Below are 24,714 nucleotides of genomic sequence, written 5' to 3' on the forward strand. Positions count from 1 at the left end.
CTTATATGACCGTGCCAGAGGCATATGAATTTCTGTCATTTAGAAGTCGATATTGCGATTCTACTTCTTACTGTAAAATCAGACATAGTATCATTTTAAAATATTTTTTGACCCAAAAGGAGTCAAAACTCCCAGAAGGGGAGGTGTCTCTGGATTGATTAGAGGTGGCTCCACTGAATTTGCAGTGCTATTTGTTGTTACGTCTGGTTCTTATAACGCTTAACAGTTATAACAACGAAAACATCGGTCTTGTTTAAGGTGAAAAGGAATCCCATGCTCTGGGGTTTTGAGGAAATAATAGGTTTGTGATATTTGAGCACCAGGTATCCAGTTAAGTTGTTAAGTAAAGTGGAATAAGAATTAAAGGCACAACACACCACAAAGCTTAGGTGAGAACATCTAAAAGGTAAGAGGAATGCAAAAAATTCCCAGGTAGCCCTGGCAATCAACAGGGCCCTGGAGTGTATTTAGTGAGTAGGGTTAAGCATAGCCAGAGCCCAGAGAACAAAACAAAGGTACTGGGGACTGAGGAAGGAAAGAGTTGGGGGAGCAGATAGTAGAAGGTTTATAATTAGATATCATATTCATAAAATGCATGTAGGACTAGAATAAGGAATAAAGCATGGCATGAATTCTATAGTTCCTCCCTTTGGGTTAAGAATCTGGGGAAATCCAAGAGCTTTTCCCAGGTTGCTCCCCTGCCCCCTGCCCCCAACACTCATGTTGATGCTCATTTTCTGGACTCCTGGCAGTCCGTGCTGCTAAATGAAGACCTCTGGTTTAAACAAATGCGTTATGTTTTAACTGAAACTGCTGACTAGGAAGCTACAGAGAAGTAGTGGGGAGTTGAGACCATTAACACAGGAGGCACCTCTTGCCACCACACTGAAGCTCAGTTGTAAGGTCATAAAGGTCTGATTGCCATTAAGCAAATAATGATTAAGGGGCTTCTCTGAGCAAAGATAAATTGGGGGCCAGGAGGAAGAGACAAGAAATAAAAGGTGGCTCTTGTTCTTAAAGAGCTTGAAATCTCAAGTACAAGGACATCAGTAATAAGAAGCCAGGCAAAAAAATAGTACATACTGTATGGTATAAAATGATAGAAAATGCAAACTAATCTATAGTAACAGCAAGCAGGCCAGTGGTTACCTAGGGAAGGGGAGCCAGAGAAGAGGGTTATATGGATGAGGAGGGTTTGGGGGTGATGGGTATGTTCACGACCATGATTGGGCAACCATTTCTCGTATGTGAAAATTTATCAGAGTGTACACTTTAAACGTGCAGTATTAGATGCCAATTATACTCAACAAGCAATACTTTAACAATCCATCTTTTTTAAACAATTAAAAGCATTTCTAAGGATTCACCTATGCAACAGACTGAAAATGAGTATTTTTGGAAAAAAAAATCCATTCAAAAAATAAAGTGGAGGACCAGACCGTCAGGATTGTGGACTTTTATAGAATTGGAAGGGTCCCAGAGATCATCTAATGCAGTGGTTGCACACCTGGAGAACTGTTTTTAAAAATACCTGGGACTGAGCTCAGCCCCAACTAATTAAATAAGAACACCTGGGTGGGTGGCCCCCTGGCACTGCTTTTTAAAGCTCCCCAGGTGATTCTAATGTGCAGTTGAGGATGAGAACCGGTGACAGCCAAACCCCTCACTTGACACAGAGAGAGGGCAGGGTCTGCCCTTAGCCACACGACCACACAACCCCCGACCACCCTGTCCCAGGGCCCAGGGAGGACAGCAACAGGACCTCAGAGGATGAGGGATCCCCAAGACCATTACTTCTAGGTCCTCAACACCACATTTCCAATTCTAGCTAGGATAGGGTATCCGGCTCATTTCCAGCAAATCCTTAGAACCCAGACATGCTCCCGGCAGCAGGCGGGAGGAATTAGAGCCTCAAAGGTACATTATATAAGGATTGTGCTAACGTGTGAGAAGGGATGTTTCAAAACTTAAAGCTTCGGGTTTCCCTGGTGGCGCAGTGGTTGAGAGTCCGCCTGCCGATGCAGGGGACATGGGTTCGTGCCGCGGTCCGGGAAGATCCCACATGCCGCGGAGCGGCTGGGCCCGTGAGCGCAACGGGAGAGGCCACAACAGTGAGAGACCCGTGTACCGCAAAAAACAAAACAAAAACTAAAGCTTCCTTTTGTTTCCTACATAATATCTGGTCTAAGCCAGAAGATTATAATCGTTGAAAAGATCCGCAGTGGACGCACCAGGCGCCCTGCTCCGGGGGACAGCCAGGTGGTTCTTTGCGGAGCCAGCCCGGGTTCTCAGCACTGGGATGGGTTGATTCAGCACCACAAGGTTTTTTCATCGTGATTTCCGGGTCAGCACAGGCAGAAGCGTGAGTGGAGTGAGGTTTGTGGTTTCTGTTCTTCCTGCCTGTCCCTCACCTTGGCACCATGTGCCCCTGAAGGGGTAGCTGTAGGGCCGCCCCTGGGGCCACAGCGCCTCACCTGCTCTGCCTGGGCCAGCTGGTCATGTTTCAAGTGACTTCCCATCTCTCCTCCAAGTCCGATAATTTCTAGTGTCTCATCCCCTTAGGGCTTTTCTTACCCAGCTCTGGAAAACTAATTAAAGTTATAATAGGGCTTCCCTGGTGGCGCAGTGGTTGGGAGTCCGTCTGCCGATGCAGGGGACATGGGTTCGTGCCCCGGTCCGGGAAGATCCCACATGCCGCACAGTGGCTGGGCGCGTGAGCCATGGCCGCTGGGCCTGTGCGTCCGGAGCCTGTGCTCCGCAATGGGAGAGGCCACAACGGTGAGAGGCCCGCGTACCGCAAAAAAAAAAAAAAAAGTTATAATAGACAATAATTGTTTAACGAGTTATGTCCCTCCCTGGTATATTAATAGGTTCCAGCAAGATAATGTTTATCTGGGAGTTCTTTGAAATGTTATATAAATATCATTACCATTTGGAGTTATCAGGAGAATCAAAGTTTTAGGCAAAATTTATAATCCCTACTGGTCAGAATCCCAAGCAGCTTGCTGGGGGAAAATATACCAGAATTGGAAGTTTTCAATAGAAATCCTCAAATCACATCCCATAGGGAACTCCCTGCACACTGTGGGCCTTGAGAGATTTCTTTTTCTGCAACAGTCTATTCTTTGTTAAATGCATTCGTCCTCATCGGAGATGGCTGCATTTCATTTATCTTTCTGAGAAATGGAAAGTCACATTAAGGTCACTACAGTAGAGATAAAAAGTCAATACATTCTGCTCACAGGGCTTTATAAATATTACCAGCTTCCTTCTCCAGGGCAGAAGGCTGGCACTGGCAGAACAGCTTGCCCAGGCTTTGTGACAAGGGGCTTCTTTCCTTGAGGACCCAGTCCTGCAGCTTGGGTCCCCTTAGTTCCTGTGACTCCGACGGCCCTTTCTTCCATACAGAAAGCTCAGATTGCTGCAGCTCTTGTTGGCAAGTGGCAGCTGTACTAGGTAGGTCCAGCCTCTGAAGAGGGATGTGGTCAGGGGTGCACTTAGCCTCCCTCTGGGGAAGTAGAGTCTGCAGGCTGTGGGGAGCCAGCTGGCACAGAGACCTCATTGGTGAGAACAGCAGTGAGGAGGGGAAGGGGAAAGTAAGCATTATCCTGGGTCCCAAGGATATGGGGACCCAAGTGTTTGGGGAAAGGATTAGGCTGTTGCCACCAGGGCGACACCCCAAAATTGGTTTAATGCTGCTGTTCGGAAGCCAAATGTTCCTTCTTCTTGCCATTCAGAGTTTCACCAAAAAAAAAGTATTTTTTAATGAGTAAATTAAAAAAAAATTTTTTTTGCACCGCTGATGAAATAGGGTTGTAAAACAGCGACAGAATTTCTGCCTTCTTTGGATGACTTTTTAAAAAACATTTTCCCCTAATCTTTGTTTCCAAATTCTCTTAGTGTGGAATGGCTTATTTCCCTTGGGCACATTTTGTTAAGATTGTGTCATGACCTATAACATGGATTAGTTTTTTGATGTTGTTGATGGCTTCCTCCAACTTTAAAAAAGCCAGGTGAACAGGGCTGTGCAATGATGAAATTGTTAGAACGTGGCCCGTGGCCCAGAGCGATTTATGAAGTACTAACCTGCCCGTTAAAAACCAACACCTGAGGAGGGACTTCCCTGGCAGTCCAGCAGTTAAGACTCCATGATGCCACTGCAGGGGGTGAGGGTTCGATCCCTGGTCAGGGAACTAAGATCCCTCATGCCACGTGGTGAGGCCAAAAAAAAAAACAACCAAAAAACCCAACACCTGAGCATCCCAAGGCAGCCCCTGGATCACCCCATCCCGTCCACAGGCCTCGGGCCAGTGGAGAACAGGCTTGAGGCTGCAAATAAAAGGGGCTGTCCTGACACAGGGGCTGTCTGCATCTGCCCCCTTCCTGGCCCTGGCTCCCTTGGCCTCCCCTGCCTTTCATGTGACCTTGATGTGGATTTGGCGTTCCATTGCTGTTGATTCTGAACACAGGTGGGGTTTGGGATGTATGAGTGCCTGACCAAGCAGGTGCAGGTCAGGCTGTCCTTTTTAATTGCTGGGAAAATGCCTTCATTGATCTTTAGGTGATATGGTGAACACTCTTCCACAGAACCCCAGTATAGGCAGGTCCTGGCAGTGTAGACAGGTCTACAGTCCCATGTAGACAGCCTAGCCTGGGAAGCAGAGTAGGGGTCTGGTGGTCAGGAACCCAGTCCTATTTTCAGCTCTACTTCAGCTATAATGGAATTTTAAAGCAGGAGGTAAAAGCCTAAAACATCACTGGTCCCAGTGGATTATTAATAGTGGCCCCTTGCATTCTCAACAATTCCTGGCCATGAGCAATATACTCTATGGTCACTTGTGAATACAGTATATGAAGGTACAAGAGAGTAAAGAGAGTTGCCCTGTATCTTAGGGTTAGTTGGAGGCTGAGCTGACTCTGAGCCCAGACCTCCCCATGCCTCATTCTGGCCTCTCTGCCGAGTCACTCACTCCCGCTGTGACTCAGGTTCCCTGTGGGAAGCACTGTATCCGTCCTGCCCGGACAGAGAGCTGTTTATTTATATTGGCTCACTAAAAAGAAGTTCAGTATGAATGCTGAGCGTTCAAGGAATCGTTAATCACAAGGTCAGCTTACTCTGATATTTGCTTTAGGCTCTTGTTAGCTTATGGCCATGTTTAGGTCATGATAGAAGCTCTTTTGAAAGTAGGGAAGTTAACTGTTACCCACCCTCATATAATTTCTTGTAATTTACTTCTGGTGGTTTTGATAAAATGTGACCAAACATAAAAATCCTCTCAGATCTTTCATGAATGAACTATTCTATCTTTACATGTTAAAACAAAAACAAAGTCATAAACAACATAAGGCAGACATTGATCAGCTCTAACCTCTTAGAGTACAGTGGGCAGAAAACTAATGGTGGTCATTCCAGCCATTAGATCTAGATGGATCGCGATGGAAATTTCCTGTAATTCTTAAGAGCATGACAGATCTGCTTAGATAGTCTAGTCTTTGTTGATGTCTTTTCATTTCCTTCCTGTGAGGTTTCTCCCTTAGGAAATTTACATAAACAATTTTCCCTAGGGCTTATATTCCCTGCCTCCTTTCCGGATTTCTAGTCTATTGGTTCAGGAGTAGAATCTGTTTTATAAAAATCTTTAATTCAATAATTTATGCCCAGAAATGTCTATCACTTTATTGTGTATTCTTCACACTCTTTGTGGATAGTATTGGTTTGGCCAAAAAGTTCATTTGGGTTTTTCTATACGATCTTATGGAAAACCCCAAATGAACTTTTTGGCTGGCCCCAATAGACTAGCATCCTTTGGAAATGACTAAAACTGAAGTTTTTGAAGCAGGAGTGAAGAAAGAGGGAGGCCTCTTCTGCCTTCATTAGCATGGTACCCGGTTCAGGGGTCCACAATTTAAAAGGGAGGAGAGTCCTTGGAACCAGCTAAAAAGAGCTCCTAGATGACGAAATAATTTTTTCAAAGTCTATAAAGAGTGGCAAAAGGACCTGGTGTTATTTAAATTGGATAAGAGAAGACTAGAAAGCCATTTGATGATGGTGTTGAAAAGCGTGGAGTACTGTCATGGAGAACAATGACCAGCTATTCACCTTGCCCTTTGGGGAAGAAACCAAGCCCAGGGATTGGTGTAGGCTGCAGCATGAAGGGTATTAGGTGAGCCATGAAGTATTCCCTCATTATGCAAAAAATACACTGGAAAGAATTACACAGACAAGCTCTGAAAGATGGGGCAGTCCAACAGTGTTCTAATTTCAAGTCCTAATTCATTTCAAGTCCTAATTCATGTTCTAATTTCATTTCTAATTCAAGTCCTTTTTTTGGTCTTTAGGCTCATGTTGAGTTAACACATTCCTTAATTCATAGTGCACACAAGGCCCTTCTTAGGTTTTACATCTCATTCTATTTCTTCTGTTCTCCCACTCTCCCTCTTTTTTGCTCTCTCTTTTAACTCAACACCATATTTTTATGGTCTACCTACATAGCTGATTATATTTCTAATGTTTCCAATGCATTACTTCTAACTCCATATATATAGTAACTTTGCTACTTATATACACTATTGGCTTATCTAATCCTCTAGTGTTGGGCATTTCTTCTGCCTCCAGTTCTCACCAATGATGCCATAATGAATACACTCGCACGTATACTCAACCACCCTTTAGATCTGGTTGGTGGGAGATGGGAAGGGAGAGGTGTGGGCTAGATGGCCTACGCTTTCTTTAAGCAATATGGAATATTGAACTGTCCATAAGAAATGGAGACGCATGATATCATAAGTTCTAGTCTAGTATTTCAAACATTTAGGAGCTTCTCTGTGTTCCTTTACTAAGACTTTAAAAAGTGACCGAAATAATTTTCTGGAACTTAAAGAGTGTGATCGTCAGCAATCTCTCCTTCTCAATGTCATCTTCTTAAACTTGGCTGGTCAGTTTTAGAAGCATTTAATTTCTCCGTATTGGTGACTGATTACTGGACAAAGCGAATGAAATGTTCTAAGAAATCTTTTTAGGCATAAGTTTGATGAAGTTTCTACAATGTTTTGCTACACTAATGGTTGCAAAACCGAATGTTATTAGTTGCCCAACATTATATCCTGAATCACTGGGAAAGCTGGATTAGGACCTTAATAATGGTATTTTGTATCTATATACTGTTTATAATTTATAATGCTATTCATAAACTTAATCCATCTCACTGAATCCTACTACAACCCTGTGGTTGTAGGATAACAGCTTCAGTTACAGATGAAGAAATGGAGATTCAAAGCAATTAAGTGAGTTGTCCACAGTCACTTGGGGATTTAAGTGCTACTGCTGGAAGGAGAGTGTGGGTCTTTTGAGGCTCCATCCAGCCTCTTTCTGCAACATTATGTCTGATGCTCAGAGAAAGGATCTACTGTAGGTTCAGAGCTAGCTTTCTGGTGTTATCTGTCCTTTTCAATTATTTTGTGATGTTAATGATTAGGCTGGAGCAGCACACCCTCTGTTTATCCCATTAGTTGAACACCTGTTCATAAAAACCACTCAATGGGGGAAAGAATAAGGTCCATATAACTGAGTATCATAGCAACAAGCAGCATGCATGGCTGGACTTTGGCATAACTTGGAGCTCTACAAAGAACCAGCTGTGTGTTATTTTATCCATTACTTAAAGTACAGTCATAAAATAAGAATGGTAGTTGGACCATAAAAAATAATAACTGATTCAAGTGTATTTGTGCAAAGAGAGAATTCCATTCTATCAAAGAGTCTTTTCTGCAAATGCACAAACAACCCGAGGAAGTTATGCCTGCTTGCATTGGGCAGGTTTCAAAGGCCTATGAGCGGGCACCCTAAACATCTACCGATCATGCATGTGCCATCCCATGAAGGTCCCCAACTACTGTTCCTTACTCAGTAATTAGGGTTCAAGCAAAAATATTGTAGAACCCAGAATACATTTTCAAAAACAATAAATCGTGATGACATGTCCCCAGAATTACAAATGAACAGCCCTTTTCAGAGTCAGGCACTGGAATGAGAACATTTTCAGAAAGAAACTAATTTTTTAACATTCTAAAGTGACTGAATTGTCATAGAGAAATATGACAATTCTATTTGATTCTCAATTATCTATGTGTGGCTTATAGGGACTAAATTTTTAAAATATCAGACTGATTTCCATCATCAGCATTTAAGTTTTTGAGCATCCCTCCTTTTCTATGCAACAAACACACACGCCTCCCTAATGACTTAATTAATATAATTAATGTTCTACTAAATAAAACATAATTAGGAAGCTAAATGGGTCACACAAAAATTAATAACATACTCTAAAACATAAAAAGAATATTTATCTGCCATTTTGACTTATTTGTGCCATTTTTCTTCTCCACAAACTCTTTAGAAATTTGATCTTTTTGTTACTTGCATCTAGGTTTAGCGGTGCAAATTTCCCTTTATGTTTAATGGTTTTCTTTAGAAATATTGAGACACCCCCCCCCCAATAACAGAACTCTGTCTAATTTCTTGGTGTATTAGGGAATCAGAGATTTTCAAAGAGGAGAGCTGATGATTCAATTTACTTCACAAGTCTCATGCTTCCTGTGTTATCTGGTTTGAAAAGCCCTGGCTCTGCACCATGGAAATCTCTAGTACAAGCCAGTTTTGTTCCTTTGTTTATACTTGATCATAGGACCAAACTCTGTTTGATATGTAATGGGTATTCACACTTACTAAGCATTAGCACAACTATACTAACAATACCCAAAGCAGGCAGAAGCCCAAGCATTATTCACCCTACCAGATAAATTTCTGTTCTATGTATTCAAACTGCAATAAAAATGAAAGGTCAGGAAGTTTGAAGCTATGGTATATCCTCTTATCTTTAACCACAGAGCTGCAACAAGTATGCTTTCTTAAGAGCAAAAAGCAGCCTCCTGTTCATTACTTTGGGTAGGTGTATGTGGTTCTGTCCTCTAAGATCCTAGTAGACCTGCATCTTACTAACAGCAGCTCAGATGCCTAAATTCAACAGGTGCATTTTTACTCTCCCACACCTAAGTGAAAAATTTAACCTTTTACATATAATAAGGGGACCAGATATCTAAGTTTGCCTGGGACATTTCTGATGTAGGCCTGTTGTTCTGGTGTAATTATTCACAGCACCCCTTTTACAATTAAGTGTCCTCACTTAAGTGATGACAAATTATATGTCATGTTAATTTAACAGAAAGGCTGAATATTAAAAAGCACCTTGGTTCAAAATATTTCATGGGCCCCTCAGTTGTTCTTTGAAGTGGAAACTAGGCACAAAGTGTTCAGCAAATCAGAGACATAGGCTAAAAGAGGCCACTATACTCCCCTTGCTCAGGTCAATGACATCAGTAAACTGTTGATGAAGAATAACATGATGATTTGAAACCCAGACCATTCTGATCATCAGAATATTAAAAAAGAAATGATCTCACAGGTCATGTGGCCCAATAGCTTCACTTTTCTGGCTGAAGAAATAATCATAACAGTTCTAGAAATGTGTATGTTTTTTACAGTTTTCTAAATTGTTTCATGAGAATAATAATCTCACTGGTTCACAACTGGAGTAAATAGGCAAGGAAGGAAGTTTTTAGTCACATTTTACAGAGAAGAAAACTAAGCTGCAAATAAGTAAAAAACAAACAAACCATGGATTGGTTCAAGATGGCGGAGTAGAAGGACATGCTCTCACTCCCTCTTTTGAGAACACCGGAATCACAACTAACTACTGACAACAATCATCGACAGAAAGACACTGGAACTCACCAAAAAAGATACCCCACATGCAAAGACAAAGGAGAAGCCACAATGAGACGGTAGGAGGGGCACCATCACAATAAAATCAAATCCCATAACTGCTGGGTGGGTGACTCACACACTGGAGAACAGTCATACCACAGAAGTCTACCCACTGGAGTGAAGGTTCTGAGTCCCCCTCAGGCTTCCCAACCTGGGGGTCTGGCAACAGGAGGAGGAATTCCTAGAGAACCAGACTTTGAAAGCTAGCAGGATTTGATGATAGCAGGACTTTGGCAGGACTGGGGGAAACAGAGACTCCACTCTTGGAGGGCACACTCAAAGCAGTGTGTGCATCAGGTGAATTCTATGAAACATTTAGAGAAGAGCTAACAGCCATCCTTCTCAAACTCTTCCAAAAAATTGCAGAGGAAGGAACACTCCCAAACTCATTCTATGAGGCCACCATCACCCTGAAAGCAAAACCAGACAAAGATACTACAATAAAAAGAAAATTACAGACCAATATCACTGATTAATATAGATGCAAAAATCCTCAACAAAATACTAGCAAACAGAATCCAACAACACATTAAAAGGATCATACACCATGATCAAGTGGGATTTATCCCAGGGATGCAAGGATTCTTCAATATATGGAAATCAATCAATGTGATACACCATATTAACAAACTGAAGGAGAAAAACCATATGATAATCTCAACAGATGCAGAAAAAGCTTTTGACAAAATTCAACAGCCATTTATGATAAAAACTCTCCAGAAAGTGGGCATAGAGGGAACCTACCTCAACATAATAAAGGCCATATATGACAAACCCACAGCAAACATCATTCTCAATGGTGAAAAACTGAAAGCATTTCCTCTAAGATCAGAACAAGACAAGGATGTCCACTCTCACCACTATTATTCAACATAGTTTTGGAAGTCCTAGCCACAGCAATCAGAGAAGAAAAAGAAATAAAAGTAATACAAATTGGAAAACAAGAAGTAAACCTGTCACCGTTTGCAGATGACATGATACTATACATAGCGAATGGTAAAGATGCCACCAGAAAACTACTAGAGCTAATCAATGAATTTGGTGAAGTTGCAGGGTACAAAATTAATGCACAGTAATCTCTTGCATTCCTATACACTAATGCTGAAAAATCTGAAAGAGAAATTAAGGAAACACTCCCATTTACCATCGCAACAAAAAGAACAAAATACCTAGGAATAAACCTACCTAGGGAGACAAAAGACCTGTATGCAGAAAACTATAAGACACTGATGAAAGAAATTAAAGATGATACCAACAGATGGAGAGATATACCATGTTCTTGGATTGGAAGAAACAATATTGTGAAAATGACTATACTACCCAGAGCAATCTACAGATTCAGTGCAATCCCTATCAAATTACCAATGGCATTTTTTTACAGAACTAGGACAAAAAAATCTTAAAATTTAGATGGAGACACAAAAGACCCCAAATAGCCAAAGCAGTCTTGAGGGAAAAAAACGGAGCTGGAAGAATCAGACTCCCTGACTTCAGACTATACTACAAAGGTACAGTAATAAGACAGTATGGTACTGGCACAAAAACAGAAATATAGATCAATGCAACAGGATAGAAAGCCCAGAGATAAACTCATGCACCTATTGTCAACTAATCTATGGCAAAGGAGGCAGGGATATACAATGGAGAAAAGACAGCCTCTTCAATAAGTGGTGCTGGGAAAACTGGACAGCTACATGTAAAAGAATGAAATTAGAACACTCCATAACACCATACACAAAAATAAACTCAAAATGGATTAGAAACCTAAATGTAAGACCAGGCACTATAAAACTCTTAGAGGAAAACAGAGGAAGTACACTCTTTGACATAAATCACAGCAAGATCTTTTTTGATCCTCCTCCTTGAGTAATGGAAATAAAAACAAAAATAAACACATGGGACCTAATGAAACTTCAAAGCTTTTGCACAGCAAAGGAAACCATAAACAAGACCAAAAGACAACCCTCAGAATGGGGGAAAATATTTGCAATGAATCATAGGACAAAGGATTAATCTCCAAAATATATAAACAGTTCATGCAGCTCAATATTAAAATAAACAAACAACCCAATCCCAAAATGGGCCGAAGACCTAGACATTTCTCCAAAGAAGACATACAGATGGCCAAGAAGCACCTGAAAAGCTGCTCAACATCACTAATTATTAGAGACATGCAAATCAAACTACAGTGAGGGATCACTTCACACCAGTTAGAATGGGCATCGTCAGAAAATCTACAAACAACAATGGCTGGAGAGGGTGTGGAGAAAAGGGAACTCTCTTGCACTGTTGGTGGGAATGTAAATTGATACAACCACTATGGAGAACAGTATGGAGGTTCCTTAAAAACTAAAAATAGAATTACCATATGACCCAGCAATCCCAGTACTGGGCATATACCCAGAGAAAACCATAATTCAAAAAGACACATGCACCCCAATGTTCACTGCAGCACTATTTACAATAGCCAGGACATGGAAGCAACCTAAATGCCTGTCGACAGATGAGTGGATAAAGAAGTCATGGTACATATATACAATGGAATATTACTCAGCCATAAAAAGGAACGAAACTGGGTCAGTTGTAGAGACGTGGATACATCTAGAGACTGTCATACAGAGTGAAGTAAGTCGGAAAGAGAAAAAGAAATGTCGTATTTTTTTTTTTTTTTTTTTTTTTTTTGCGGTACGCGGGCCTCTCACTGTTGTGACCTTTCCCGTTGCGGAGCACAGGCTCCGGATGCGCAGGCTCAGCGGCCATGGCTCACGGGCCCAGACGCTCCACGGCACGTGGGATCTTCCCGGACCAGGGCACGAACCCGTGTCCCCTGCATCGGCAGGCGGACTCTCAACCACTGTGTCACCAGGGAAGCCCACAAATGTCGTATATTAACGCATATATGTGGAACTTAGACAATGGTACAGATGAACCGGTTTGCAGAGCAGAAATTGAGACACAGGAGTAGAGAAGAAACGTATGGACACCAAGGGGGGAAAGTGGCGGGGTGGTGGTGGTGGTGGTGTGATGAATTGGGAGATTGGGATTGACATATATACACTGATGTGTATAAAATGGATGACTAAGAAGAAAAAATAAGTAAATAAAAAATAAACATAGGGCTTCCCTGGTGACACAGTGGTTGAGAGTCTGCCTGCCGATGCAGGGGACACGGGTTCGTGCCCCGGTCCGGAAAGATCCCACATGCCGTGGAGCGGCTGGGCCCGTGAGCCATGGCCACTGAGCCTGCGCGTCTGGAGCCTGTGCTCCGCAACGGGAGAGGCCACAACAGTGAGAGGCCCACGTACCGCAAAAAATAAATAATAAATAAATAAATAAATAAATAAATAAAGTAGGCATTTACAGTTAGAAAAACAAAACAAACAAACAAACAAACCAAAAAAAACTACCTCAGCCAAGGTCATGTGACTATTAAGTGGAGAAGTTAAAGTTGAAATCCAGGTCTGACTCCTTTCCCAGTGCTCTTTCCATTATTCTATACCAGTGTAGTATTTTCAATCATTAATGAGTAATTTCACTCATTAATGAGTGCAGAATAGTTCCTGCATATAATTTATCTATTACAGATATACAAACATTCCCTCTGTAATTAATGCTATATACTCAAAAGAACTTTATTTCTGCTTCTCTTTCTCTTTCCACCTACATAGAGCTCTGGCCAGCAACTAAACTGTTCTTGTCTGACAGCGCCACTTAGGGGCTGGCTCAGGAAACATGAGGCACAAAATCTTTCCTACCCTCTTCTTCCTTGTTCCTTGGGTAGAAGGATGAGGAGAAGACCATGCAAAGTAACCTCTGGCTTTTTCTTTATCGTTCACCATTCACATCATTAATCATATCTTAGACGACCTACTTTTCACATCAATACTTCTCAGCATTCCCCTTCTTTCCTTCTTCCTCGTTCCACCTCCTTATTTCATCTATGACACACAAAAACTACAGCTCTAATTATTATGCCTTTATATCAAGATAAAGAAAAGTCATACTTCTTGAAGTGAAAAGAAAGTTCAATCAACATGCATTCAATAAGTATTCACTGAACACCCAACAATGTGTCAGGGACTATTGTGTATACTTGGCATATATCGTAGTTGTGCTATAAACCTCTAATATTCTCAAAAGCTCCCTGAAAACCCCTTTAGTATCTGCACCAAAACCTCACCTCTCTAAGTCAAATTTTAATTATTGGGTTGGCCAATAAGTTTGTTTGGTTTTAAGTAAAAATAAAAGACCCATTTTTCATTTTCACCAAGAACTATATTGAACAACATATTCATTAACCGAACAAACTTTTTGGCCAACCCAATAAAACTGCTTTTTCTTAAGCATTACTTTCAAAATAAAGAAACAATTTCTTATTAAATTTCACTAGGATATTTCATCAGGATTATTTTCTACTTTTTACCAGTTATGAATACATAGCATTTCAGTTACACTCCCTTTTGTGGGTTAGCCTGGGATTCTATCTACAATTTACAGTGTTCTTTCTAAAGAAAAGATTTTCTGAATTCGTAACAATCATGTGGAGATAGACCTTTGGAAAAGCGACCTGTTTACAAGATGGAGATCTCCTCTAAGGAGATTGTGGAAATGGGATTGCTCTCTTTCATTTGCCCACTTATTTCTAAGAAGGTAGACTAAACGCTCCACTTATTTCACAGAAGAAGTCTAAGGTTTTATTATTGGCTTTCATCATTTTTCCATGTTTCCACATACAAATCTTTGGATTAGAACATGAGCTGGGTTATCAGTGAAAATAACTCAGTGTGCATGCAAAGAATTTTATATCCAGGGTTAATTAATGATTAATTCACTGCTGGAAATCAGTCACGGACACGCTCCCTTCCAATAGCTTTTCATAATATCTTGCTATTTTCTGTAAGCGGCTGTAAAAAGACTAAACCACTGATGGATTTGTCACAACAATAGTTTTAGGAGGTTCCCCAATCAAGTCAACAAAACTTTGTACATGTAGGGATTAAAACAGCAGCAATAGTCACTAAGCTCCAGCTGGTCTGGTCGAAGCCAACTCTTCTATTCCATTCTGTCAGATGCTGTAACTTTTTCTCATTTGTGTACTGTATTATTCACATAATGTCATCTTTCACTTACATCTGTACCAATTAAAGAAGAGCATGTGGGGAAAAGAAAGCCAGCCTGGCTGGTGGTGCTGGTGGTATTAACTGAAATCTCTAGCTAATCCATTTAGCTGGGTCAGAGCCACGTCTGGTCACCAAGGTTGAGAATCGTGTCACAGGGAGGGAAGCTCTGCTCCCAGACTAGCCCTGCCCCACAAGGAAGCCGGAGCAGACAGAGGACACTGCCTGACTCCTGTCCCAGGTGCACCACTCAGTTTTACTGCCCCTTTCCCACTACCACCCATCAAGGCTCTTCTGTCTACATAGCTACTTGGTACACAGAGGAAATGCAGTGTAGTAGTTAAGAACATGGATGCAGAAGTTAGACTTTCTAATGCCTTTCTAATGGGTTTTAATGCCCGCTCTGCCACTCACTTGATTTGTGATCTGGGGCAAGTTATATACATCTCCTTGGGGAAGGTATATGTTTCCATCAGTTTACACATGCGTAAAATGGAGACAATAAGCGTGCCTAACACATAGTGTTACTGTTCCTCTAACGATTAAATGAGTTAATATGTCTAAGACATTTAGGATTGTTCCTGGCACACAGCAATTAAAAAATATATGTTGTTATTATTATAACAGGTGAGGTTTCTGTATCTGATTCAAAAGTAGGAATCAGCTCTGTGTTATTTGAGGCAGTGAGGACCAAAGGGTATTAGGAGGCAAGAATGTTATTTTTCCCAATGTTATGTTTTGGTTTTGAACATGGCAGTTCCTGGTTGTTGAAAACACAGAGCACCGTCTTCCAAACTTTTGTCCTAAATCAAGTCATGCCAGATGCCACTGGTTACATTCAGTTCAACAGTCATACAATGAGCACCTATTAAGTGGTGGAATTCTTAATGAATGCTGGAGAGATGGAAACGTATAAGAGATGACACATCTGCCACAGGAGAGCACATAATTTGGTAGGGAAGACAAGCCCATGAACAAATTATTTCAGAACAATTAGGTCATTATTCTCATAGGCCAAGATGGCCTCAAAAAATCTACTCACCAATTCATAGAATAATTGTTCCTGCTTATTATTAACGTCCTCACTACTCATCTTCTGTCCTAGTGATGCTTCCTCAGTAGTAGATGAGAGGAAAGAATAAGTTAGGGAGTGGTGGTGAGGAGTGAGCAAAGAAACAAATATTTTAGTGAAAATGTCAACAACTAAGTTCAAATCAACGTACAATGTGTAGAATTTTGCTAATGAGAAAACCTGCCACCCCCATGTGTTAGGCTTGAGACGCTCCATCCAGAGACACATCTTTCCATGAAGCAGTATATACAGCATTTGATTTTTTAAAAAAAGGTTCTGATTTCAACCATTGTACGTTACTGTTCCAGAAAGAGTGAAACTTACAAACGATTCTTACCAGTTTGCCACCCAGAAGACGCCCCACTGAACTCCTTGCTCATGGTCATTTAAAGAACAATAGTATCAGTATCTTCCACAAGCAAGCACTTTACAGTTTAGAAACACTTTCCCTACAATGATATCAGATGAACTTTACAACAGAGCTGTGAGCTAGACTCAGGTGTTATTATTATACCCCTCTTCGCATGAAAGAAATGGAGGCTCAGCAAAGTGATATTTCAAAGGATTAGTACTCAGGATTTCTAATTATTTGACCTTTTTACTACATTAACTCAAATTCCATCTTACTCTTAATTCTGCTGGGTTTCCTGAAACCGAGGGGCTTCTAAGCCAAGAGGAAAAAGCAAGTCTAAAGAGGAGGACCTGGAAAGTACTAAGCTGAATTGGCAATTACACAGAGCACATATAAAAGCGCATGTCAGATATGCAAAACTTAAAAGAAGGCAGCACTTCATATTTTTAAGCCTTGACTTAACTACTAAGAGATATGCAACCTCTGAGCAGGGCTGAAACACTGAAAACCAAATCTGATGACACCTGTGCCTGACAAAACTTGGGGAATGAGACGTACTTGGGATGGTGTGGTCACTGGCGACCAGTTGGAATGGCATGAATTCAAGCACTAGTTGGCATCTCAGTCTTCCTGCCCCATGGAGTCAAGTGCAGCATGTTCTGGGAGAACAGCGTGCTTGTCATTGTGAGATGGCGGGTGGTTCTGTGTGTGCCCGTAGCTGTTACACTGGGTCAAAAGTTAGGAGCTCAGATCTTACCAAACTTGAACAAATTCCCCCAGTGTATCTGCACCTCAAAATGTGGAGTCAGAACAAAACTTGAAAGGGGCGATCCCTTTCTCTCTGTTGCCTTGGTGTCAAGTAGATACTAGGGCTTTCCCAGGAGATGTGAGGAGGTCTACAAGAGTGCTGGGCTGTGGCAGCCGCTAAGGGAATGAGGCTGGAGACCCCACAGTTGGTCAGCAATGGCCTGGCTGCCCCAGCCCCAGTTATTCACTAAACTGACAGACTATGACTAAAATTAGAGCTCAAAGATCCAAGTAGGGGATTCAGTGATATCTTAGAATTTCTGACATCAAGAGAGTATAAGGAGACTACATTTTGGAAGTAGGCATCAATCTTGATGCTCATGACATCAAGAGCTGCCTTTACAGCTGTGGCCAGAATCAAAGAATTCAGAGTCTTTCTTTGTTGCTGTAGGTAAGTTAGTTAACCTTTCTTCACCACAAAACAGGACTAATTCCATTCTGATTTCTAAGAGACGACTGAGAGTGAAACTGGAAGAACGAATGGCGACCTGCTTTTGAACTAGAACTCAGCACCCGCATGATCATGGTATTGCAGTTCAAACACTGAGCACATTATTTGACTTCACATTTTTATATCCTATTTTAAGCCCACAGCCAAATAATCTCTCTCTTTTACACTTCCTATCTATCCCTACATCCTTTCTTCTTCCTTATTCAGTCATTTTAAATCCATCTCTGTGGTTTTCATCTGGAGACTTTGATTTTTGCTTTAAGGGCGGGGGACAATAAATTGATATGGTTATGCAGTTTTTAAGTGCAGAGTCAAGTCCTGATCCCAGGAGATCTGTAGAAGGGAAGATAGTAACATCTTTAGCATTATACAGACAAAAGATCTGCTGTAATTAGTTTTCCATATATCTTCCGTATGGCTCTTGGTGACCAGTGGAGATAACAAGCTAGCCTGGAGACAGAGTCTAAACCCTCCAAAAACACCTCAAATCTCCTTCTGGGCTGGAACAGGAAATACGTTTTTAGAGTAAATAGTAAACATGTGGAACCTTTTAGCCTCAAGAAGTTAATCAGGATGGAAACATAAATAGCTTCAAGTAGCTTTAAATATTATTCATGGACAAAAAGAATACATAACAATTTTGGGAAAAAATTCAGAAGTTTGACAATCCAAGCATTGATGAGAATGTAGAGCAAAGGAAATGCTATATACTGCTGATAGGAGTACAGTTTTGTTCAACAATTTTGGAAAAGAAGTTGGTATAATGTTGTAAAGCTACTAGTCACATACGTTATGACCAGTTCCACTCCTAGAGAAGCCTTCCTAGATGTGCTTCAGAGGATATATATAAAAATGTTCAGAGAAAATTGTTCATAATAGCAAAACACTGGAAACAACCCAAATATCCACCAACAGGAAAAGACATAAATACATTGCAGTATATTCACTAAACGGAAATAGCACAGAATATGAATGAAGTTCTCTGCATGCTGAGATATGAATGAATCTTGGAAACATGTTGATGAACAAAGCAATAACAAAAGAATTACATATAGTATGATGTTTTTATGTATCTCAAAAATACAAAAACTAAAATAAAAGGTCTTTTAGGAATCCATACATATGTGATGGAACTAATCTAAAAAAGGAATAATTTTTTAAGAAAAAAATTTTCATTTCTAATTTCAGGGTAGTAAATGTGAAAAAACAGAACAATAAAAGAAGAAAAATTTTAGGTCATCTGTAGTCTCACTGTGTAGATATAAACACTGTTAACATTTTGTTGTATTTTCCTCCAGTTTTTTTAATATGTAAAACTGGAATCAATAGACCATTAAAAAATGTTTTTTCCTATTTAAATTTGGAATCTTGTTTCTCTGAAGACAGCGATGATACTATGTGTATATGGTGCATTCATAATCTAATGTTCAGCTTTAAGTTGTATTATATAAATTGTCTATATAAACCATAACTTAAACTTTAGCATTACCCTCACTGGAAAATTTAAGAATTTAGAGGACAATCATTTGTCAAGGTTGACAAATCTCTTCCACTGTAATTTTTGGCTTCTAACTCAATTATGAAAATTTGTATGACAAGGTGGAAGGAATTTTTCTTTTGATGACCTGCTTTCTTAAACTCTGATCTCAACAAAAGAATGGGTTTTTCTGAAAAAAAATTTAAAGAGTTTTATATTATTTCTGAATTTTTGAAAGCGTGGGGAAATTTCTCTTAATAATTCATAATTTTAAAGACAATTTCCACATTCCTGACCATACATACAAAAGGTAAATAGCATAACGTCTAAATTTCCTCTCCAATGTATATTTTTAAAAGCTTATTCTTTTAAAACTACCTCACAATACTGTCTACTCAAGCGTTGAGACGATATACAGCATCAGAGTTAGAAGATATTTTAAAGCATCTTAACGGTATAAGGTATAAGAAGCTCTAAACATTTACAGTGGATTTTAATGATTAAGTTGCAAACTCTTGTGAGAGCTGAGATACTTTTTGTGTCTCTCCCATGCTGGATTCCTACAATGTGGTTTTGGTTCAGGAGGTCAGCAGTGTGCCTGCACATTTCTGCAGGTGATTCTGAGGCCCAGCCAGGCATGAGAACTATCCTAAGCTTAAGGATATTAACCACCAGGTTCATAAGTAAAGAACAAACAAAAACAAAAAAATCCTTTCTTTGAAAACCAGGCTTGTTGTTAACCCGGGGAAGCAGATCGATATTCCACTCCCATTTGTCCATTTCTGAGAAACACTGACAGCTTGCATGATCCCCCCTCAAACCCCATGCAGAGTAGTTCAGTGAGTGACGAGTGAGGAAACTCTATCCACTTCCAAAGACCCACCGCTTCTCTCGGGGAAATGGTGGTATATTATTTTTCTCACTTAAGAAAACACAGAATACTTCAAGAGCCCACTGCTTCCAGAAAGTCCACCGTGAGCATAAAGGAGATTCAGGCTAAAGTAAATTGGGAGACAACACTACAGCATGATCCATCTGCTTTCTTTGCTTTTGGTCAGCTCACCATGGGATTGTTTATGAGGAGTATCTGCCACTGATAATCTTCTTCTCGCGGTTTAGAATTAGCGGCATTACAAAGAGGTCAGAATGGCTGGGTAGGGGAGGAGAAGATGGTAAATGTGACCCTAAAGAGAGTTCTGCAGGTTCCAGTTTGTAGCACTCTCCATGAGCTGGTTCATATAGGTAGATACTTTTAAAATAAATGACTACAGGATTAGGGGACAAAGGTAAAGCTGTCTTATTGGCACGCATTGTTTACCCAGGCATTGGAATTTAGAAAAAAGCCAGCAGTTTTCATCTAATCTCTTGAAAAGGTTTATGCATTGTCTTCCCCCAATCACAAAAGAAAACACAACCACAGGACAAATTACTCTTTGAATGTTTCATATGAATAACTACAGCAACAATAGAACTTGTGCTCAGATTAAAGTTTAAGAAGCTTTAAAATATTTCTAGTTCTTTTCATCTGACATTGTTTAGACTACCTTCAGAGATACTTTTCAACAGTTTCCTTACTGGAAAGAGTTGAGAAGTTTTATAAGGCCAAGGTTACTAGGGTGATTTGATTTATAAGTTTCCTTTGAAAGAAAGAGAGGGAGGGAAGAAATGGAGAAGCAGCAGCAAACACATGTCAACCAAAGAGGGCTGAAATAACAGAGACTGAGTTTTGTGGAGAAATGACAGGCAGATATCTCTGTCGTGGTTAGATCTTCCATCCTCATTTCTAGAAGTCAAGTTTGTTTGTTTAGTGTACCTTAGAGAAGTAGGTACTTTCAAATTGTCCTTCCACAAGTCTCCTTAGCAGCCAACCAAGTCCAATGGCCCTCAGCCAACTAACCCAAGGAGTACTTTAAAGTCAAGTGGACCTATCCATGAAACCTCGTACAAAGTCCTGTTAACGGAGAGCCGCAAAAATGTAAGAGAAGATGCACCTGATTAAATGTAAGAACATGAGTCACCCATGGATTATATAATAGCAATTAAAAAACCAAAAGAGGGAAAGAAGTACATGTAGAACAGTCCTTGAATCTGAGTCCAGTTTAGAAATCTGTACCTTTGATGAACACTTCTGAAGGACTGGGGAGTCTACAAAGCAGCAGCAAAAATTTTCCCGGAAGAGCCAGCATAACTGTGTAACTGGAATTAGACGGAACCTTTCTAGGGCAAGGAATTAAATCGGAGGCAGCAGTTTCCCCTCTCCTCTGTTTTTTCAGGCAAAATGTGCAGTGGTGGGTGGTTCCAGTGGGCAGCTTTGGCTGGAATTGGTGTTCTACGAGGGCAGTCAAAGCCCATTCAAAACAGCAACAAGCCCTGCCTGCATTTACACGGTTGCCCTCCTGATTTTTTTCTGCCAAACTAAAGACAGAATGGCCCGCTGAGAAGGGTCTAGAAGAGCACAGGACTGAAACTGAAGCCAAGGCTTTCCATTCTAGGTTGCTGGTCACCAAGGTTCTTTCCAGCTCTGAAGTTCTGTGTCAGAGAAAGGGGGAGATGGTGCCAACAGAAGAAGAGGCATTTACCACCTGGCTTGACCCCGTCCTTCCTCAGCACTGTGACAGGAATCACTGGGACAGATTAAGCGGGGGAGCACAGAACTCCCTAAAATCATGACGATTTCACTATGACCTGATAACTGGCTTAAGCCCAGAATCCCTCACAGTAGAATGGCTTCTTGTCTCACTGAGAAGCCTCTTCAGGTGACCAAGAGGAGAGAGAAAGACATTTATTCAGGGAGCCCAGGATGCAGGTCCTGGTTGAGAAGGTTGCCACAGCATCGGGGACATTATGCAGGCAGATCAGTGGAGTATGGCTCATCCCCAGGCACAGACCACAGCAAAACCTACTCAGGATTGTGCTGGACGATTGTGCAATTGTTTGTTAAAACAACAAACCAACGGGATTCCCATGTCAGCAATGGCAAGTGCTGACCTGTCTGTCTCAAGTGCTCAGCCAGGAACTTGAAGATAGACTCTAACTTCTATAGTTAGAAGTTAGAGTCTAACTTCCTATACCTCAATACATCTAAGATTGGGGGGAGGGGAGGGGTGCACATCTGCCGTTTTTTGGTCCCGTTTCAGAGGCTACTTAGGTATAAGAGATGTAGCAGGAAGTCATGTTGCCCCCGATCTGCTAGAGTAACGTTTGGCTCTAAAGTAAGGAAATACAAGAGACCTTGAAGCTGGTAACCGACCAATTCTCTTGACTTTACAGTTAATTTTAACACAATTAGAGGGGATGTCTGATTTCAAAGACAGCTGCTGTAGATCCTCCTCAGTTGGGTTTTGGCTCTATCTTGGAAGGCCTCATCTAGGGAGGAACATAGCGCAGTGGACTCTGGTGGGCCCTGTGGAACAATGTCCAGGCCACGCTGGGAAGTGAACAGCCGGGTTGACTGGAGGCCTCTGACTCATGGCTTTAGTTAGAAAAATCGGGGGTGAAGGGAAGGAGAAGGAGGTCGCAGATCGTAGAGTGACTCACACAAGCCCTCAGGTGGAACTTTCTCCTTACGCTGTTCCCGGCCTTAGGAACTGCAGGGGTAAATCACTGCGGACCTACCTTCACCTCTGTAAAAGGAAGAGATTAAAAGCGCCCCCCGAGTTCCCCAACTTTGAGAAGTAACTTCTGTCCTGTGGGTCATTTCCCTGAAGGAGGTGTAGGGGTGTGCAGCCCTCCCTGGCGAGGGCTGCAAAGTGCTAAACTACTTTAGAGGCGGCAGGGCGCGCACGGGTGAGGCGGCCCCGCCGCGGACTCGGGGCAGCCCAGCCACGCCATCTGTCAGGACTGTGCCCAGGGCAGCTCCTTCTCCCAGGAGGAAGCTTTGAAGACGGCTTTTCAAAATCACCGCCGCGCTTCCTCCACTCCTTCCTTAAAGGCTCACGGCCGGGAGGGCGCGGCGTCAGCTTCTTCCCACCACCCCAGACCACTGACCCCGGGGAAACTTGTAAAAATTCGGGGCAGGAGCGCAGCCCAAGGACGCGCAGCTCAGCGGCGGGACTCCTAGGTGCGCGCCCCTGGAAGGAGCCCGGGCAGGCTCCCGCAGCAGCCTGCAGCGCCGGGGACCCTAGCGCCGTGCGACCCTGGGCGGGGACAGACCCGGGGGCTGAAGGTGCCCGGCAGCGCTCGGGATCGCCGTTCCTCCCTGCGTCCCGCCCGCCCGGGGCCTCGCTCACCCCGCCGCTTCTCCCTCTCCCGCAGCCGCGTCGGGACCATGTCTGCGGAGACCGCGAGCGGCCCCACTGAGGACCAGGTGGAGATCCTGGAGTACAACTTCAACAAGGTCAACAAGCACCCGGACCCCACCACGCTGTGCCTGATCGCGGCCGAGGCCGGCCTTTCCGAGGAGGAGACCCAGGTAAGCCCCCGCGCGCGCCCGACTCCTGCCCGCGGGGACCCGCCGCGCCCACCCTCGCCTGGGAGATCTCGAGAAGGTTGGGGGTCGCCCTTGCCCTCGGCTCCCGCTTGGCCTCCTTCCCCCGTCTCTTTCGTCGCTTCTGCCCGTACCCCGGGAGCCCAGACCTGTATCGCTCCCACAGCAGCATCCCAGCTCCCCGGCTCCACGGGCGCCAGGTCTGTCCCTCCACCCCAGCCCGGTGGCTCCCGCGGGAGCTGCTTAGAAGCCCTACGCCCACCCTCCCTTCTCCTTGCTTTTCCACTCTCCCCTACAGCACGGGATAAACGCTCTCTCCTCCCTCTGGGCTGGGAGCAGCGTCCCTTGGCCCACTTTTGTCTCGCTTTCCCGGGTTTATTTTCTCCTCTGGGCTGGAAGCGAAACCTTTAGGAGAGGTGCAGTGTGCGCCCTCTGAGCCCAGCGCCCTCAAATCTATTCTCAGAGGGAGTGTCAGAGCTGGAAGGGATCTTAGTGATCAGCTATAAATTCAGTGCTCAGGTTTGGTAAACGAGGAAACTGAGGTTTAGAGGGAGAGACTTGCCGTGACGGCACAGGTCGTTAAGCATGCTCTTTGCATCACATCGCGCTGCAGCTTCCGGTTAGCTGCAGAGCTAAAATTGCACGGAGCCAGGGAGATTTGGTTCCGGTTTTTAAAAATTCCACGGCTCTAAGGTTTAGGGTCCTTTTCTGGAGTTTTCTGAGAAGGTAGACATCTGACATTACAGCTGAAGGAACAGGAAAAAGATGTCACCATAAGTGCATTGATTTATTTATCTATTTTAAAAGCTCCTCTATTACCCTGAAAATGGTTTAGGGTAGAGAATGCAACACTGCCCATGATTTTTAACCGCTAGGTACAGTAGGTGCAGTATTGGCTCCTTCAACTGACTTTTTTTTTTGTTTTTTTTTAAACCCCTGTCTAAACTCTTCTATTTCCCCTTTGGTCATGGAAAGACAATTAGTTCTGCATGATGATACCACTTGGAACTCCTCTAGCACCTCTCCCATGGGAGCCCAAAGCAATTCACACCTCTACTCGCAGGTCTAAAGCAGAGACTTTCTTATTCTTCCCAACTTATAGACCAGAGCATTCAGACATTTTGTTCTCTCCTCACCATGAATCATACTTAGCTGAGGCATAAAAGCTTGTCATGGGTGCTCCAGTGAA

The 24,714-nt window shown here is 42.4% G+C and overlaps 1 protein-coding gene across 3 annotated transcripts in view; it reads left to right on the forward strand.

The window, feature by feature from the left end:
- Window positions 1-24,714, forward strand: part of HOPX (HOP homeobox) — a 30,871-nt gene that overhangs the window by 661 nt on the left and 5,496 nt on the right. Inside the window, exons 1-2 of one of the 3 annotated variants that reach the window (XM_060012468.1) lie at window positions 22,896-23,159; window positions 23,354-23,510. In XM_060012468.1, coding sequence (XP_059868451.1) covers window positions 23,367-23,510 — 144 coding nt within the window. In that variant the 5' untranslated portion in view covers window positions 22,896-23,159; window positions 23,354-23,366. Of the gene's footprint in view, window positions 1-22,895; window positions 23,511-24,714 lie in introns of those variants that run through there. The other 2 variants (XM_060012471.1, XM_060012469.1) reach the window with 2 other exon arrangements.

Source organism: Delphinus delphis, chromosome 5 (genome assembly GCF_949987515.2).
Source record: "Delphinus delphis chromosome 5, mDelDel1.2, whole genome shotgun sequence".
Taxonomy (NCBI): Eukaryota; Metazoa; Chordata; class Mammalia; order Artiodactyla; family Delphinidae; genus Delphinus; species Delphinus delphis.